Source organism: Pangasianodon hypophthalmus, chromosome 7 (genome assembly GCF_027358585.1).
Source record: "Pangasianodon hypophthalmus isolate fPanHyp1 chromosome 7, fPanHyp1.pri, whole genome shotgun sequence".
Lineage (NCBI taxonomy): Eukaryota > Metazoa > Chordata > Actinopteri > Siluriformes > Pangasiidae > Pangasianodon > Pangasianodon hypophthalmus.
The window spans coordinates 16,977,394-16,998,488 of record NC_069716.1 but is presented as its reverse complement, the minus strand read 5'-3'; the positions used below and the strand labels follow the sequence as shown (position 1 = coordinate 16,998,488).

The 21,095-nt window shown below is 39.0% G+C and overlaps 1 protein-coding gene across 1 annotated transcript in view; it reads right to left on the bottom strand.

Moving 5' to 3' along the window:
- gpc3 (glypican 3) overlaps positions 1-21,095 on the bottom strand; it is a 101,217-nt gene that overhangs the window by 11,166 nt on the left and 68,956 nt on the right. The window contains exon 7 of the mRNA XM_026917573.3: positions 5,610-5,814. Within this exon, the coding sequence (XP_026773374.3) occupies positions 5,610-5,814 (205 nt within the window). The remainder of the gene's footprint in view (positions 1-5,609; positions 5,815-21,095) is intronic.

The following is a 21,095-nucleotide window of genomic DNA, read 5'->3' as shown; positions in this document are numbered from 1 at the left end:
CCTGTCCGATTCCTGACAATATCACCTCTGGCATTTAAAGTAATCTCCATTTTAACCCATTGTTAAAACGACAAATACTGCTGCTAGTACTATTCCCATGTACTATTATCACTTAACTGGTGCATAAAACAGTTTTACAGGTGCCAAAAGTTCTGGAGCCATAATGGCCTATATAATTGACCATAAAAATTCCTTTTGAATAAGATTTACTTATTGGTGTGGGGAGTTCTGACGAGTTGTGGGAAGATGTTCTTGAGAACATTAATATATCCTCAGTTACTAAAAGGCATAATTTGACCAAATTTAAAATACTGCATAGGCTCCATTTTTCAAAAGCCAAGTTACATATAAAAAAAATTCCTGAATTCTCCCCAATGTGTGCAAGTGTAAAATTCAGGAAACTTTAGTATATCAATTTCAAGAAACTTTAGTACATCAATTTTAGACATGCTCAAACGTCCATACGTTTTGAGAATCTGTCTTTCATTTTTTCGACAAACTCTGTTTGACAGACTTTGCTCTACAGATCCATTAGGAGCTATATTAAGACCAAAATACCCGAATCTGATCTGAATATCAGAAACAGGTCATCTCTCTTGGTGTCCTCTTTGCCAAAAGATTAATTCTACAATTATGCAAATCTAAAGCTCTACCCATGTTTGAGTTGTGGTTCAGAGATCTAATTAGTGTGCTCCATTTACCACAAATGCAATATAATTTAGCTGATAGATCTGAAGCTTTTGGTAGAATGACAACCAATACTGAGTCATATAGGAAAATAAAAGAAGACATTTTTGAGATGCCCATTGTGCTGCTCATGCTAAATATTTTTAAAAGGTGTAACTGTAAGCTCTGTACTTAATGTCCAAATGTTGTTTTTCTTTTCGAGAATAAAACTCGAATTTTCTTTTGCCTTTTTTCTTCTTTTTTCACGTTTTTTGTTTAGTTTGTGTTTACATTTTTCTTTTTTTCTTGACTCATTATCTCAAGTTTATTGTCCTAATTTTGTAATCATATTTCACAAAAGTTGAATAAAAATATTCTCTAAAACAATAAGTATGATCTACTCAGATAAATGTATTTCATATATGAAAAGCTGTTTCAATTCTAACAAATAATGTAATTCTAATCAATAGAAGTGATTATTTGTATGTACAAGTTAAATATGCCTGTGCAAAAGGTGCTACACTGGCCAGTTATGACAAAGCTGTCTATTGATAGTGTTTTTACAGTTTTGTGTTTTCACTTTTTTCTGTCACCTAATTGAACATATGCAACAACATACTATCTTTTTTCTGCTTACAGACTTGAAAAAATGTGTCTGAAAAACAAGTTTCAAAAGTAAATATATTTAACCATTTAACTAATTTGAGCTGTGGATTGAAATCCTTTGCATGGACTGTCAACTTCATCTAAAAATCCCTTTTCATTTAAAATGCAGTTTGCTTAAAAATATTCAGTGTTACACTTGCATTTATATTATGTATACTTAGTCATTTTGCAAGCTCTAAAAGCAAAAAAAGTTTGAGTCTGAAAACAATAATCTAAAAAAAACATGATTCTTATTGTAGATTGAAAAACAACTTAGGTTTATTTTTATCTATTTAACAGCGCAGAACATCTAATCGAGTGAAAGATTAATAAGAACATAACCCCATAAACCCCCAAGAGAGATCCTTTTAGTTTCACTGTAGTTACTGAATAATTATAGCAGTTACTGAGTAATATGCTTTAAGATGAATAAATGAATAATAATCTGCCATGACCTTAGAATTACTTTGAGTTACAGCCTATAAAATTCCTTTTGGCATTCATAAAGTAATAGACATGTGGTATGTTGGCGTTAACAGAAACCGGGCTCTTTGCTCCTCACCTATCAGGTGCTGGGGGTCAAAGGTGCCACATGGAGCTCATTAGCATTCCAGCCTCCAAAATGGAAGAAGCATGGGATAAGGTCTGTGTATTTTGGAAAGAGCGAATTGTGCATACGCGTGAGTGTGTGTGTGTGTGTGTGTGCCTGCACGTTCATTTGTGCGAGTGAAACACACTTCTGGTGTCTATCACTGTCTCTGGAGTTCCACTCCATCCTTCTTCATGCCACTCAACGTGTTTGAGTAAATTTGTAGCAGACCTGAGGTTCGGGAAAGGCCCAGACTCTTGTGGCGAGCTGCGTGTTTCACATTGCAGGAATATTTCCACGCTCTATTTTGCTAACCTCTGCCTGCTGATAAAGGGCCAAAGAGCACTGAAAGGGAAAAAAAAGAGCGCCTCCACCGCACTTACAGTGACCGAGTGTCTGCTGAGTGCTGGAAAATAACAAGAGCTCATCTGACACAGAGCTCACTGTGTGGTGCAGAGCTAGGGCACTTCCAGTCCTGCAGGGCAGCCTCTACTACATGGCTCAGGGCCTATAGTGACAGCTACATTTGTCAACTCTTCCTGGGCTCTTGCCTGCAAGGATAATCAAATGGGGGTATGGAATGCAAAGCAAAGACATCTTTCAAGTATATGAAGGTGAGGCACAACACTTCATTCCAGAATTTCTCCGGTCTAGGGTAACAACTGTCATACAAAGTAATATAAAGGGAGCAATATAAAGAGAAGAAAAGAGAGGAGAGAGAGCTGGAGAGAATGTTGAGGAGGGCCCAAAAGGATCCAGGCTAAAGAGGAGTGGAGGTACAGGCCAGAGAGGCAATAAAAGACAAAAGGCACCAAGACCTTTAAAGGCAACTGCTAGGTAGGTTTTGACTATTAAATATTAAATTCTTTAATCAGATCTCCTTTAGCTTAATGTCCAGTGTCCGGTTAGCCTACTTTATATATATAAAGTATATATATATATATATATATATATATATATATATATATATATATATATATATATACACACATACATACACACATCCATCACCCACTAGCTATAAACACACTAAACAGAACAAGTTTACAAGTTTGGTTTGAGTGTAATAGAGCACCATCAACAGACACACACAATCATATATAAACAATCACTATTCAATATCTTAATGCTCTAATGCTTCATTAGCAGTTTGACCTGTAGAATCTATTAATGAGTCTATTAACAATCTAATAAATACAACTGCATCAATCAACTGCAAATACCTTTCCATACAGTGGCATCTGGTGTAAATGGACTAGCAGGGCTAAACCCCCAAGCACAAGAGGACCACCACTAGTAGCTAGAAAATTACACAGAATGGTATATAGAACCGAAGTTAGGGCTGATTCTTTCTAACCAAAAGTAGTTTCATACAGCTTATCATTGACAGTCGTGTCAGGTGATTACACATTTTTCAAGTGCATCTGGGTTTTTCAACCCATGTTGCTCACGCATTTTATGAGCAACTTTCATGAGCACTGATGGAGAAGGCGCATGTGAAATACAGCCACTGTTGTAATGAATGTGAATGATATGGATTATTTACACTATCATTTTTTTCCAAAATGCCTTTGGAGAAGAAACTAAATGTGTATAGCCTAAGCAAACAATCAAAGTACTAATTACACAAAAGGACATATGATGGTACTGTAAATTTAGTGTTTTTTGGTTTAAACAAATGGGTTACAACCTTTCTATTTACTATGATTAGTATTAACCAGAAACATGATATAAACTAGTAGAGCATTACAGACTTTTAAAACAGCTGCCTGTCTGACTTATAGTGTGTGTCTGCCTTTAAGTGTATGTGAGAGTATGTGTGAGCGTGTATAATAGTTTATTTAGGCCCACAACATTTTCATTATGCTTTATTATTAGACTTTGTGATATAATGCACTGCTCGATGACATGACATAGCCACCCATCTAATATCATGACCAGCCATGTCTGCTTCCATACCTCTTCTATACCTGATTGTATGTAGAGTTCACCCACTCAAACAAAGAAACTAATCAGTTAGAAAACTGTACAGGGAAGACCATCACTGCTACGAATTTGACACTAAATTGGAATTTTGAGGTAGAAACACTTGTCACTGGGATGGTACCCTCAATGAGACATATTCTGTACCTTTAGATAGAGTCATTAAGTAAAATGAATGGACTTTAAGAACCACTGTTGTACCTTACACTGATTAAACATCAGAGAACAAAAATGCACCTGACAGTGTAGAGTCATGTTATCAGGGCCTTATGGGGACACTAGCCCTGACTCTATACATCACTGGGTGTCCGGACTGGACACACACAGACAGCCTGGCCTGGAATAGCTCTGCTGCCCTGGAATGCTCCACAGAATGCATCGGGGTTAATTCCATGGCCAGAGAGAGAATAGGGAGGGCCTAGGAGGGGGGGTTAGGATGCCTGGAATCCCAAGCCAGAGCGAATCACTATCGATCAATCACTTCAGACCATCCCTGATGTGGTCAGCTGACTGACAGCTTTGACTTAGCAGGGTCTGAGTCCAGGCCATAAGCTGTCTGCACCTTGTTGCTGACTTGCCAGTCGCCCCTCCTGGGACTCTCTCCCCTCTGCAGAGCTTTGTGAAACCAGATCCATGTCGTCTATCTCCTGGCACCAGGCACAGACAAGCCTTCCATTACAGAATCTGCCTGCCGATGACCTTTGGCATACTGACCCCTCACTCCCTCAGGCCAACTCGCCCAAAATGGGATGAAGAGACTCAGAGGTCAACCATATTTTACTAGGTCATCAGCAGCTACCAAGTTATCAGCTGCTATCTGTATACCTGCCTCACCAGGGACGCCCACAAGGTCTCCAAACAGTTTTAAACACACACACACACACACACATACTTAGGCGCACAAAGTCTTGATGTATTTAACACAGGTCCATGCAAGGACAGCTATAACACTCCTCTAACAACTGGCCAAATTCCCTTCATATTCAGTAATTAAAGCAGTAAATCCACCCAGATAGGGTTTGGTAGTTTCAGAAAACATTTGGAGCACTGGACTGTGACATGAGTCTGACTGGATTTACTGCCTGTGTACTCAGTGTGAGTGTTAATGATTAACTTTTCCCAACCATTTCATATGTAGTGGACACACCAGATTTTTAGCCTCATGTCTAGGCTTCTGATGGTGCTACCCAAAGTGCTAAAACAACACGGTCTGGCTGTGTTTGTTCAGCTGGGCCAGTTTTGTCAACCAGTATCAAACTCTTTGCTCCTACCCTTCTCCTGTTATTCTTTGCTTGTGTGTGGTTTCTTTGCATTTGTATGGTTTGTTGGCTTTTTAGAGCTTTGCTTTGTATCAAGAGAAACCTCTCCTGTTCTCCACCTTTCTGTGTTGTTTAACAACAAGAAGATCAAGAAGTAACTGATAAAGGTGAAGTACTCATTACCTGTTCAACTGAGGTGCAACCTAATAAAATTAGTCTAGATGTTCCAGAGTAGAAAAGAGAATGTGGCAGTTAATTAAAAGCTAAAGGAGTGAAACGAGTGACTGACTTGAAATGTGGCTGGGTGTTTAATGTTTCACTAGGGTGAGTTCCCTCAACATTTTGTGAAAAGGAGAGGAGTTAGACTAGCAGTTCATGGGACATGTTAGAAAAGCAATATCTAAATATCTACTATTAAATTCGCGTTTAAATGACTAAAGCTTAAACAGTAACTGAGTACAACTGACCAGCAAAAATACGTAAACGTTTGCGTCGTGTGGGTGGACCGAGTCCTGAAACTCCAGTGCATTCGTCTTCATCATCACAATCGCCACTTTCTAGACCTTCCTCATCCTCCACCGCTTGGTTCAGTTGGTCTGGATCTCTTCGTGCAGCGCCGCCTCCTGGGCGAGCCCTCCATCGCTTCTCCGGTGACGTCACCATCCTTAACAGCTGAGGAGACAAATAAGAGTTGGTGGTTTACTTCCAAACATTTAACAAGGGCTTCACCGTGATCCGCATATGTCGTTTCATTCATATGTCATTTCATTCATATGCCATGTCATTTGATATGATTATACTGTAATGAACTGCTAAAAGTTATACAGTAGCAATATGTATCAACCCAGATATCATCCATCTCAATGAATTTCCTAATGAGCTCTCCAGAAGGGCTTTCACGAAAACTGAGTTATCATAGAGCTGTTATTAACAAACCAGATATTTTATTTCTCTACATTATATATTCACTGGTGACAAATAACTGTAATTTAAGTGCTATTAGAGAGGGATATGTAATTTGTTGGAAGACACTTCCAGTTGTGTGCTGCCCCAGTTATGTTGATGACGAAACCTTTTTTTTTTTAAAGTCTGTGCAACTAAGCACATAAGCATCTCAGCATATAAACTGAAATAAATATGAATCTTTAAAAAATTATACTGATAGAATAATTTTTGCACACCAGAAAGTAAAATGTGTTATAATTGTTTACTAAAACTGATTCACATGCCCTTTGGAAACTATATCTTTGTATTATACCTTTAAAGATAAGTGCAACGTATTAAAGGTGTATTTTACTACCATGTTAATTGGTAAGGTCATTCGGTATATTTCACATGATTGCCATACGGAACATACAAAAACACAATTTAGAAACTTAAGCCTTTCACATGATTTTCCAGTCAGGAACCGATATTTCCAATAAAAACAGTAGATTTGATATCTGATATCAAATGTATAATACATGTAGTATTCATTTAATGCTTGATGGATTCAGCAAAATGCTTTTAAGCCATGCCAAAACAAAATGAAAGATTTCTCTTGAATGGAAAATCTAATGTGGGAAAGCAACAGAAACAACATGGATGTTCAATACGTTTTCTACAACAAACAAGTTCTATGGTTTGCCAAAGTAAATTACTCTACATTCCACGCCTTCTGCTTTCCCCTTTCATCTTTGCCTTCTGTCTTCTGACTCTTTCTTTTTTATTGATTTCCTTCCGATGTGCAGACGCAAGCATGTGCTTGTTGTTGGGTTGTTTTTTTTTTTGTGACTTTTTTTTTTTTTTGTCTACAAGAGAAAATTGAGATCAGATGGGTCATGCTCCGGACTGCTTTCCTCAAAAACAAATCTGCAAGCCATGGCCCATGACAGGGTCCTTAATAAGGTGAAAGGGAGAGAGAGTGATAATCATCAAATTGCATCAAACAGAGGGCAAACAGCCGCAATAACTTCTTCTGCACACCACACATCTGTGATTTTAATGCTGGTTTAATGCTCGAGGTCAGTAAGGACGCACATACATTTTCCACCAGAGTACCAAACAAGCCTCCATTCAGGGCCAGATACTGGAGGCATACATGAGTCTCTCTCTCTCTCTCTCTCTCCCTCTCTCTCTCTCTCTCTCTCTCTCTCTCTCCCTGAAAGCACTTCTACTGCTTCTGGCCAAAGGAACTTGTGGTAAACACTGATTCTTTTAAACAGGCTGTTCACCAGAGCTCAGTCACACTGAAACAGCATCGTTCTGTATGATGAAGGCCCAACCAGAGTGAAATCCTGCAGCAGAGGGGCTTTATAGGGTGCCAGCTACGGAGACTCCTTTCCACTGGGTACAAAATGTTCCACGGAATGTAAGCGAACATAACACAAGCGTTCTTTTTTCCCTACACTCAACTTTCAGGGACGAAAGGGCCATTAATGCATCTGGCCCTCTCTTCTCTTGGGGCTTTTCCAGTAAGCAAGTATACCACAAGTGTTCTTCTTTTTTCCCTATGTTTGATATTTGGTGACAAACGGTTTTTAATGCATCCGGCTCTCCCTTGTTTAAGCAGCGGGTTTGCGTGTGCCGCATGTGCCAGAGGCCTCAATGCAAGTAGCTCTGAATTCCATCCCAAAAATGGTTGCCTGGAAACAGTGGGAGCCATGCTGTCCCGCAGAACAAATGAAACTAAAGGCAAACAGTCATAAAGGGGGAGCATGAGTGGCGGTTGAGGGGATTTCAAAACAAACCCCCAATAAAGTAGGCTGAGGTGGAAATAAGACGAAAAAGGCTTTCCTTGCTTGGTGCCTTGTTTGACGTGAGGTTTGTGGAGAACAGGATACGCTGACAGAGACCATGAACTTCCCCTCACCCACTAACACGTGCACACACACACATAAACACACACACACACACACACTACACCCTGCTGCGGTGGCATGGAGTGGTTGCACAGAAAGTGACGTTTTGCTCCAGGCAGCTGGGTCTCAAGAAACACCACAAGAGTAAAAACCACCTTCAATCAGAATTCATTAAAAACATTCTCTTGCGCGCACACACACACACAAACACACAAAGACTCGATGCAGTAGGAATAATCGAAGAAAACAAATAAATGAAAACATCTGAAAAATCAAGAACATGCCTTATATATTAGGAACAAAATCAAGCCCCTTTCCCCCCTCCTTTCTCTTTGTGGTTTGCAGGCAAGAGCCGCATAGATCCTCTGGAATGTTGCGGAGCAGAACAACACGAAACATGCAATCAGTGTGTCTGCGATCCTCCTCTCCAATAGCGGCAGGTCACAATGGAAAACAGAGAAAATGGGTCCGCTCGAAGGCCAGCATATGGTGGATTGTTCAACACATTGAGGAGAGCCACACAGGACCACAGTACAGCTGTGTTAACACTGAACTGCACCACTGTCCAGTCTAACAGTGTTTTTACATTATCAGCATACCTTAACCTGTAATGTCAGGCTTTGTGTTATTCAAACCTGCAGCCTTCAAAGAGTACTAGGTCCTTAATTTTCTCAAAGTAACGCTTCTTTGCCGACTTGATTCCCGTTCTTCATTGTGCTCATGTTTTAAATCAACATCAGTATGTCATAAAATAAACAGGTGATGATATTAGTATGTGACTCATCTTTTCTGTTACTGTATTGGTGTCTGTTTAATAATTTCCCAGCATCAGTCTTCCCAGGATTTCGACTCGAGCGTGTACTTGCAGGAAATTACTGCTAGTATATGTGTAAAAGGGGCTTAGCACACTAAACATGACTGATGTTATGATGTTCTGATGGTGTGCATTGATAACTTTACCACTGAAATATCAGTGTTGTTTGCAGAAACTCCCTGTCCTAATATCCACCTGATTTCCTCTTTGAAGTTATCACTCTTCCATCAGTATACCTTACCACTCCCAGATTTAGCAGTTCTTTTCCCTCTTCAGCTAATAATCCAAGTGTCTCCACCTCAACCGTAACTCTTGTTTACAGTAACATCTGCAGCAAGAGCCTAGCAGACTCCTTGTTCTCTAGCAAGAGCAGACATGTTTTTTTTTTCTGCTGTCTTTTGTAACCACAACACACAGCATGGAGGCAGTGAGTGAGAGACAGAATGTTGTTAAGGGCCACGGGTGAAGGACCCCAGAGGGAACCCAGATAATGCCTGTGGTTTGGTCCCATGCGTCATCCAGCAGCATGTTATTCTGTGTGCGTGTCCAGCATAAAGTGGAGGCATCTTCCCTTAATAAAGCCATGACCTTTGTGTATGGTTGTAGATGAGGGACTGAAGAAAGCGAGTTTCCTCTGCCACACTTTTTGAGGAGCATCAGGCTGTGCACATCCTCTCTTTGGACAAGTGTGGACATGCGAAGACGTGTAAAGTCTCGTACAGCCTGTGGACTGGAGCTTAGATACAGTGAAGTTATGACTCCTGCCAAGACCCGTGACTAAACAGCTTACATACTGTACCATTGTACGCTTTAATTAAGAGCGGTATGAGCACTCGGATCTTTTTCAGGGCACTTCAGCGTAAACCTGCCGTATTTTATTAAAGTAAAAGAACCTGAAAAACCAAATAAGCTTAGTGCTTAAATACGTATTTAATTTCATCTTAATCTCAATTTCCTGCATACTTCACATTGTTACATTATTAACTCGGATCTACAGGGAATTCACTTGAATTTGCTCGCTAATATGAAATCACACTCACACACACACACTCACACTCACACACACACACACACACACACACACACATGTTTATCTGACTATCCTTGTGAGGACCTTACAGTGACATAATTATTAATGCAATTAAATAATGCTATGCTATGCTTAAACCTAACTTTAACCTTAACTTCAGTAAACAAAGTGTAATATTTTGGCTCTTCTGGTTTTTCAAATAAAAGCTTCAGTTTTTATTATTATTATTATTATTTTTTTTATTTATTTATTTATTTATTTATTTATTAAAAAAAGGGTTTTTCTCATGAGAACCAGCCAAATGTCCCCACAAGGTCAAAACTGTCAGATATTCCTGTCCTTGTGGGAATGTTTGGTCCCCATGAAGATATAAAAACATGGCCACACACACAAACACAGGATTTGTGTCTGTAAAGTGTTTAAAGGAGGTTAAGGATATCTGGGGGCTCAGATCTACCTGAGAGTGGTATGACTTATGGCAACATCAGAGAGAAATGACCAGGAAGCACACAAACACACTTCCTTTACACATTACTTAACTTTTATTAAATAAAAAAATGTCAAAAGAGGTTTTAGACTACCACTTTACTCTATATATTTGTCTCTTGCCACACGTTCTCCGGTATACAATCTGTATTGCGAGCAGCCATGTGCAGTAGAGGAAGCTGCAGACAGTTGTCACAGACAGATATATTCTCCAACATCAGTAAATGTGTGCTTGAGAGAGAGAGAGAGAGAAAGAGAGAGAGAGAGATTGTGCTCCATTGGGCATTTAAAACTGGGTGTGTGCCACTTTTACAATGAATTACTATGCTCTTACCACAGTTTTCTAGGTCATGTTAAAATCTAAAGCATGTTTTTGGCATCCTAATATTTCTCCTTGCTCCCCCTCCAGCCTCCACTACTTACGCATTTTCAACAAAATAACTTGATTATATATTTGTGCTCTGTAAATACATATGCAAATTTATGCTTTGGAAAAAAGAACAGCATATTCATATTTTTTAAAGAATTATACTCTTATGAATGTATATCCAACTTGAAGACAATTGCCAAACCTTAAACAAAAACGATCATCAATAAATGCAGGTATTTTTCAAATGAGAAGCCAGGAATAAAAAGGTCAGCTTCTGATGTTCTGCTGACTAAATCTGATTAGAGCCTTCAAACAGAGAATGCATGCCTCTGGGTTCAAAACATTAGCGCTGCAATACCCAAAGTCATGAGGTCTACGCCCAGGAGTAGATTTGAATATGGATGTTACAAAGGGCATGAAGGCATTACTGAATCATCTCTACCAATATTTTTTGTATTACCCAAACTGTCACTGTTAAGCTTAACAAAAGCTTACATAAATCTCAAACTCTGTTTAGTAAAGGCATTCATTTGATTGGCTTGAAGGAGTATTTTTGCCCAGTATATTGCTGTAATAGTTGACAAATAATGACTTTGAGAAAATATAGCCTGGCTAATCTACAAGTGAGCTAGCCTTTCTATGCTAGCTAATATTATTTTATAGCAGGAACAATGATAACAGGTACATTGTCTTTGTAGCGTGACGTTATGAATATTTGACCATTCAAATGACCAAACCTATGCCTGTTAGTCTAGCACAGCCTCTCTGATGTTACCAATTTGTCACCCCACAACACCTATACACACCCTAATTCATCATCCTGCCTATTGGACAATGACAATGTTTAATGTACACTATACTGAATTGTTCAGCAATATGATGAATATCATGTGATGATATGATTGATTGTTCAGGTGTCCACATACATTTGCCCATACATTTACATTCTATAGTAACAGCTCATTTAGAGTGACTTGTATGATGGATGCTCCACATAATTTATGGCTAATAAACTGATTTTTTTTTTTTTTTTAAAAAGCATGACGTTATTTAACAAAGCAAAATGTGCAATCATTGATATGGTCCATATAGACCACTGTAACAGTCTGTAAGTCTTCCACCACACCATGGGAGAGAGGAGCTTACACTTTGTGGTTTTTTTGATAACATGACAAGCTACATTTCTTTGTCTTATTAACTTCAACAGAGGAAAAAAAGGAGTGGCTAATGAGGGAATGACTGTTTATAGCTATTATAATGTAAGTGATGACAGTAACAAACTTGTCTCACAGATGTTCCTCAACATTAGACGTAACTATAAACGGTTAAAAAACACAATGTGCCATTCATTAATAAATATAAAATTGTCATCATTGGTAAATCATTGTGGTATAAGAGGAATAAAACACTTCATGATATGCAGTTATAGGAAAATATCACATCAGGCCACATCACACCATCCTGCTGTGGATTATTTTCCTATATCATCATCCCCATGTGTTTTATTCATTGCATATTGCATGTAACATTGGTATGTATCTTAAGTTATGGTTAAATATATTCTTCATTTACTGTATGACGTGACCATTTGTAAGAAAAAAAACGTGTGTAGTTTGGTGTCTATTTTCTAACTTTCGGCTTATCACTGATAGCCAATGACACTAAGCAGTCCTTTCACACTCGCTATGTGTGAGATCGTACTCCCTCTCCTTGTCTCTCATTGTAGCGATGGAGGTTAGGGTCGAGAGGCCCCCATAACAAAAGGGAAGAGAGGCGGAGGGGTACACGACCCTCGCAAGTAGACCCTCTGATGACCTGGCGCAGACAGGAAACAGGAAGTGGGACCTCTGACCTTGCCGAGAGGCTCCCATTGTGCTTCCTGGAGTGAAAATTGCTGACGGAGGTCCACGTGAGCGCCGCAGGACTTAGACGAGCCATGAGAACGAACCAGCGCAGCCGAACTCTCCCAGGCAGCCCAGGGGAGGCTCCGATTACACTGCAGTGTGAGAAAGAATGCAAGAACGCTGCCACCTGTAGGCCTCTTCCTCTCTCAGGCCTAGAGATTTGGGAATCAGAAATGACCTAAGCTGCATATATGGTGAATGACTTATGCATGAAGAAGGAGGCGATTCAAAGCAAATTCAAGAGAATTGTGGAAGAAAAAATTTATGAAATTTAGCCATCGTTATGTATGCTATTCATTTGCTCAAGTTAACTTGAAAGCTGCAGGCTCTCAATAATAGGGCTGGCTACACGGGCATGACTTTGCTTCAATATCACCTTTCCATTGGCATTACATGACTTCCTGTTTAATACAGATCCTAAAATGATCACAAGTAAATACATACATAAACGCAATACTATCTGTAACAATTATGCTGATCTTAGCATCACAGTGCCTGTGGGAATGAAAATGGTGCTCCAGCCTTGACATCTATGAATGTATTATAATTTACTTCGAGTCAGCCCCCCTACTGCATCCTTGCCGGGGGGCTCTTGTCGACCTACAGTGGGGTAATTGCAGTCTGCCGGGGGGATTAAGTAGAAGATGGGAGGTAAAGTGTGGAAGAGGAGGGGTAGATCAGCCTTGGGCTTCCGGGCTAAGGGGGTAGGAACGGAGCAAGAGAGGGAGGACAGAAGAGGTTCAGCCTCATTAGCAGCCAACTAATTGGGAGGAAAAGACCCCTCACATTCTCCACCTAACCTCCTAGCCAGCAGGGTAGAGAGTGACAGATAGAAGCAGTATGAGAGGAGGATGAATAAGAAGGAGAACAAGAATGTGAGATTGAGTTGAACAGCAGATGTATGGAGAGGAAGCGAGGGAGAGTGGTAAAACAAAGCGAGAGGACTCAGGGGTAGAAAAGTGAAAATAAATGAGAGACATAATTCCTGAGAGACAAATAGTAAAGAGCTGAAGAAAGAAAAAAATCAGAGCTAGGTTAGTGTGGGGAAAGAACACTGTGGGAAAGACATACAGGTTTCTATCTATTGAATGTAAAAAGGCACCTATACAGAGAGGTGAGTGAGGGATGAAAGAATGGAAGACGGGTGCAGGGAGGGGGTGGGAAGTTTTCATTTCAGTGTCGAACTTAACCCCATGCTGCACCTCTGCCAATAAGGAGTGTCTAAAGCCAAGCTTTTATATCAAGTGACACACTTCACTGGAGGAACTCTCATGCTTGTACCCCATTATATATCACATTATATAGATTGACAACTGCCTCTTCCATCCGTAACACCACACTGCAGCAAGTAGTCCACTTGGAGGAGAAGTTCCTAGACTGTGACCTCACCAAAATCAAGGACCTCTACTGACCTCTGGACCTATTACTGACACCAAACATCCAAGCAACCACCTCTTTGTTAAGCTGCCATCCCAGAGGTGCTACAGGTCCATCACCTCCCAAACTACACACCACCGGCACTGTTTCTTTCCAGACGCTATCCAGTCGCTCATCCGCCCCAGTCCTTAGCAGCTCTTACTGAACCACCTCAAAATTTTTTGCAATGCAGTTTGCACACACTGAAACTTTTGTCTTATGTCTCTCGTCTCATGTCCTGTTTCTGTGTAGTCATAAATGCTGTTGCAATGGCTATTGTCTTTGTCTGTCCACTGTATAAATTGTGTCTGCTGCACTGTCTGATCCTGCTGCACTGTTTGTGTGTTGCTCGGTCTGTTGTTGTTGCTGCACTGTATGTTTTGGTGTACTGTTTAATGTCGCACACTGGCACCAAACCAAAACCAATTCCAGCAAGCACTACTCATAGGCAATAAAGTGTTTCTGATTCTGATTAAAAGTCCAGTTCCCTGTCAGAACACACACTCGACTGCCATTACAGAGTGCATTTGCTGGCAAAGGGGACTGTGTTTTCTTCTTAGAAATATATTTTCGTTGATCTTATGGGCAAATGTTTCTGACGTGACAAAGTTTACAAAAAAGTAAAAAAAAGTTTTTCACTCTAAAAAAGTGGTGCAACTGAAAAGCTTTCGCTCCATCATCAGGCCACTGCAAGTTCAAATCCTGATGATGCCACAGCCATCCCTGACCAGGGTGCTCTCTGGGTGGGACGGATGTCAGTGAGAAGACAATTACTTTATACATTTCAAGTGAATACTTTTAGAGTACTTCTCCACTAATGAAAAAAATATTTTAAAATTTAATATCCAAACACCACCAAAGCTGTTTATTAACTATTTTAATATCACCATGCCCATGTTTTCTGCAATACAAAGCAGCAGTGAGTGGCAACAGGTCAAACACACAACCACAACAGAATGGATTTTACACTTGTCTGTTTGAATGTTAAACACATGTATACATAAAGAGATAAATTCTTCTTTTCATCTGACCTTGAGAAATTATTTTTTAGTTTCATATGTACGTAATAAGCATATAATGTACCATTGGCATTGTTTCATTTTCGTAGATTTGGTAACAATTTAATTCTGCTATCTAATTTGATTAAGTTTAAAAAGCTTAAGTAGTTCGGACTTTCTCATATTTCCAGTCCATTAAGTTGACCCTGACTATTCTATACAATAAAATAATTACCATATTCTCCGTCCAGAAGCATAACATACAGAGAATTACTGACCAGCAACATAGAAAAAATTGTCTATAGTAAAAATTTTTAAAAAGTACTTTTTCAGTGTACTCTGCCCAGTCCTGTGCATGCTTTGTGTGTGTGTGTGTGTGTGTGTGTGTGTGTGTGTGTGTATTGAAAAGAGAAACAGGGAAGGAGAGGGACATCAGGAACAGGACTGCAGTGTGTCATATAACAAAGGGAGATGAGAGCAGAAAGACTCATGGGAGAGAATGAGAAAAAATGGAGCATGAAAAAGAAAAGGGAGTGAACATGGATGGAGATATAGAAATGTAATAAGGGAGAGTGACACCACAGGACAAATTAAGAAGTCATGAAGTCCAGATGAAGAGAGAGTGAAAAGAAACAGAAATGCAGGGGAGAGTACAGGATGGGAAGAATGATGCAAGCAGAGAGTATAAGCTGCAAACGCAGATGCAGTTGTATGTAGCTTGCCTCTTTTCAGTGCAAAAGCACAAAATCTGTTTTATTTTCATTCCAACAAATTACAACACATCTTATTGACACTCCTAGTGCCTCCTCACCTCTCCAAATGCTCAAACACTTCTCAATGTTTGGCTCTGGAATCAAAGGCCAATCAGATAATTGCAGCATTTTAATGCGAGCGGCAGTGCTTGCTGGGAGAGAGGCTGCCCTCTGCAGTAATCCTATACTCTGGGAATTTCAGCAGATGGTTTCAATGAACTTAGAGACAGCAAGACATGTTACACAAATATTAAAATCTAATTCAACAATCAGTGTAAGCGAAACTACATGCATTGCTACAGAGTTCACAGATCATATAAGCACATGACGACAATCTGCAAGTCTTTCTCCCTTTTCTCCCTAGAGAGTCTGCAAGCAACACACTTATATAAACAAAAAACACAAGGATAAATCTTCTATAAATGAGAAGAAAATCCTTCTCCAGCACTCTCCCTTTCCCAAAACACATTCTACTGCCTAAAGTGCAACACTGAGCTTCCTTCATGACCTTCATACAGCAGATCTATGATCATGTAATGCTGTTTGTTTAACATAGCATCACCACCACTGTTTCCCACATGTGGGTTATATTTGTATATGTTTTCTTAAAATGTTTAATATATTTTGGTGCATTTAGGGTACAAAAGTTCAGGGTCAGAGCTGACGAAAAGGGGAAAGAGAATGAAATGAAAAGGGGAGAGGAGAGAGCAGAGCTATATATATATATATATATATATATATATATATATATATATATATATATATATATATATATATACATATATAACTGGTAAAGTTATTCTTTCTCTAATTCCCGAGTTTGGGTGCTAGCTAGTAACTTTAAAATTGCATATATGAAAAAAAAAAAATAATAATAAAAAAAAAACACTAGATCTCACACAACCCCCCCAACCCCCCCCTTTCAAGAATCCATTAATTCATTGATTAATTTAATTCACTGATTCATTCTTCTTAAGTAACTGCTTTACCTGTGTAGTGCTTGTGAGTTAATACACACATTGCTTCCAGACCTCAGGTATAAGCACAGACTTACACACTTCTTTGACTGTTAAACAGGATTTGTGCATTTGCCTAAAACTCCATCCATGATTTTGACCTTTTCAAGTTGAGCGATATCGGCCTGATCGAGCAGCAGTATTAAGTCCAGTTCTACTGTCTGAAAGTTTTTTGTACCCACAATACATATGTCACACAGATATGTAAATTTGGGCATGTAAATCAATTTATTATCTCACGGCCACATTAAAATGTGTGCATAATTATTTGCCGGCACTTGATATAAAAATAAAATGTATGCTCTTATTTTTTTATGTTGTTACTGCAACTGCTGCTGTGCTCCTAGTTCTATTTTATAAGCTGCCAAATAGTTAGGGTGGAAGTCATATCGTTAAATTAAGACAAATTTGCAGTGATTATTGTGACACTAGTACTATTCATAGCAGAATATCGGCAACACACTAGACTCCTAATAGATGTTTAATCCAGTGGTTACAGGCGCAGGTAAAAGGCTTGATTTTTACAACAGGCAAACAGATTGAAGCAAAGTTGTTATGAACATTCAGTGATGAAGCGATTAACAAACAGGAAAAGCAAGGCAAGACTAGATTCAGAAACCAGGGGACAAACAAAGATCATAACCAGATAAACAAAAAGGCAGTGTGTCTTGGGATTTGTAGTTGGACAATGTTGATGTGACATTTATTTATTTTTTATTGTCTCTAGCTTTTGTTACATCATATTATATTTGACAGCAAAAAAAAAAAAGATCTGCCTCCTCAGTCCACCTTTTCTATACCCTTTTTTTTTTTTTTTTTTTGCTTGAAGGCAAGTGCCTGTGTTTAAACGCATTGGTCTACATGCTACTGGAAAAAACTCTGTCTAAGAAGCTGCTATTCAAGAAAAATCCTGCAACCTCAGAAATGTGAACTGCATGCAGGGTACTTTCCTGCCTTGCACTCAGTGTTCCCAGCAAGGACACTGGACCACCAGACCTCTGCCTGGGATAAAGCAGTTACCGAAGATGAATGAATGAATGAATGAATGAATGAACCGCTTAAAAAAAAATCAACTTAAGCATCTGTGTAAACCGACTTTGAATATGAATAACTTTCCCCACATAAATACTGACATATCTTTGAATATGGGGATTTTTCCAATTTTTGAATACTTTGAATATGGCTGATTGTGACAGTATGTAATGGAAAACGCTGATGGACTGTTTGTTTGCTTTGTATGAAAACTCCTGAAAACTGCCTTAACATTGGCACACAGACAATTCCAAAGAGGATTGATTATCACGCGATGACATTTACATGTCCGTGAAAAATTTGGATTCCTTCGATTGTTTATTGTTGCTTTGACTATTTACTGCTGCTCATAAACAGGTTTAATACATTTCTGACCTAGATAAATTAGATTAAAAGATGTTTTTGAAGATTTAAAGATCACATTAATTACATAGTTGACAACTCATCAATTCACCCACTTACAGCGCTACAAAAACTGAACACGCACACTTGCATATGGTGTGGGCTATATAAACGTGTGTAACATTATGTCCACAAACACATCTTTCTGATTCCTGAGCACCATTAAACAGCTGATAATTACTTTCATATGGTATGCATTGATACCATCCAACAATATTTTCAGTGCGAGCAGTCCACAGCAAACTTCAAAATCAGTGAAAGGAAATTCTAGTTCAGCATGCAGATAAGAGCTCATATGTTCTTTGAGTGCTTGCCGACATGAAATAGCTTCAGCTCACAGTCATTTTATTTCCTTAGTTTATGGAAGCATGTTACTTTAAACTTGGCCCGACTCAGGCATTACATCAGCCACGTTTAGGCGTGAGAAAGCCGATACTGAAGAGTCAAAGGAGGCTAAAGTTTTCTATTTTCTAATTCTATATAATGTTTCTGGGTGTTTAGCACAGTCCTGTTACAGCGCTGTTACAGCGTCAGGAGAGGTGTTAATCTAAAACCAAACACTCTACGCCTCCCTGCCATTGAGTTCCACAACTGCTAGACACCCACAAGCCACTAGAGAGAAGCCAGTCACGCCAACCGTCTGAAACAATGTCTCTAAAGTTGGGGGAAACTTAACTGTTCCATAAAAATGACTCGGTCAACACCCAGAGTTGTTTTATAGTTATAGAGCCATATCAGTGTTTCCCACAGATCTGAAATATACTTGAGCCAGGGAACTGAAGACTGGGAGGGGGGCTGTCATGTACTAGTATGTTTAATATATATTTAAACAGATATTGCATGTATAATGTATAGGACATGAGGATAGGAAAGACATGACAGACATTAAAAATAAAAACTAACACTATTTCTCTCTCTCTCTCCCCTGCCACCCCCACAGTCTCAGCTCTCTCTCACCCACACACTTTCCTCTCTCATCTCCACACTCTCAACTCTCTCTCTCTCTCACCCACACACTTTCAGCTTCAGTCTGTGTAAGATCTCTCTCAAATAAGTATTCCATCTGATAATATTTTTAGAAAGATAATCTAGCCTTGTAATCTAGCCTATTGATTGACGTCTTTCCATAGGCGCAAACTGAAAATCATCCAGGCCTCCCAAACAGATATAGTCTAGATGAAATTCTAAATATAAATGTACATTATTGTAAGAAATCATGGCTCTCATGCAGGAGTAGAAACCGCTGACAGATCTAGAATATTACTGACGATTTTGAAGAAGAGTCCAGCTTCACAGTACAGAGCGATAGTTATAAGTGGTGTGAGGATTGTTATAAGAGTGTTGAAAGTGTTTTCACATTGCAAAACGATATTACCTTACTACATTAAAGTGGACTGTAAGTGATTGAATGGTGCAGCAGGATGCGTTATCCATTATTTTGTTTGCCACATCACTATAGTAGATTTGTCCATGTTACTGTTTTATAAGCAACATTACTTTAATCCAGCAGTCTGTCCTCTTTGTTGGTGATGGTTGGATATCATCATGTGCTCCACTATTGCATAGAAAAAGAGTACTAATGCAGCAGTTTGTCTAGTTTTTTAGAATTACAGTTAGTAGCTAGCAATCAAATGTAAATAAAGAGTCCAGGGAAATAACCTACGCTCAGATTCATGCTGAACAGTTTAACAATGGCTAATTGAATAATTTGGCTTGTGTGGTTGATTATTTAATTTAGGATGCCATCTGGTCTGCTAGCTTTGTTCAGTTTAAGAGGAGATCATTTGTCTCTGAGTCCAGAGGGGATGGACAGTCTTTTACTGCCATTCTAATTTGTTGTGCTTCTCGGCTATGTTGTTTTGTTCAGGTCCTGTATCACTTGTTATTTGATTATAAGGTGATTTAAAATGATTGCCCCATTGACCCATATGTCGACTTGCCCCAGAGGAGGAGTGATCCTAACCCAGACCCCTGGACTTCCCACACCTCCTTGCTTAGATCTGTCTCTCAGTCCGGTTTAAACAAGAGCACGATGTTAATCCACTTAGACATGCCTGTTGAGAGCAGGGCCACAATGAGCTTCACTTTCTTGATACCAAAAAAAAAAAAAGATAAATCCCCAGTTTGGAGGGCTTTATACAAACCACCATTGAGAAAACATTCTGGTGATCTCCAATGCAGAATTCTGCATGGTGCTGTGGCTGTGAATGCATTTGTATCTGTTATAAATCTAAATGTTAGGGATAAATGTGTTTTTTGTGGGCTTAGAGAATAAATTTGTAATTGCTTCATAGAATGTGCAAGACTCCAACCATGATTTATTATTTGTTTTGTTTAGGTGGTGTAGGGAGGAATTTCTCCGCAGGCTTTTATCTGTGGAGCAGGTTATTATCAAAAATAGAGAGTGAATTGGCTAAAAGACAAAAACAAATGAGAGAAGAGATTTGGTCAGCAATTAGTAACATTGTTTATTTCTTTGGCGAAAAAAAATCAAGTTTTTCTTGAATTTTAATTGTATAAGGAAATAAAGGACATGAGAAGTTTAGAATGGTGTTGTAAGGACCTGATCTGTAAGGTTGTTGATGAGGATGTTTTTTTTTTTTTTTTTTTGGATAATCAATGGCAGTAACATTACTGTTGATGAATTAATAAGTGCAAAAAAGTGTACTATGAATGAACTTGTAGTATGAATTGTTACAAGTGTTATTAATACAAGTTTTTGGTTCAATCTTTCTCTCTCTCTATCTCTCTCTCACTCCCTATGTCTCTCTTTCTCTCTATTACCTAAGTGTGGAAAACTCTTAATATAGAATAGACACACACAGCAGGGGGGTCTGAAGAAATCAGTTCAAGCTTCCCTAGCTGAGGGAGATCATCTCTGCTCTTACATTAA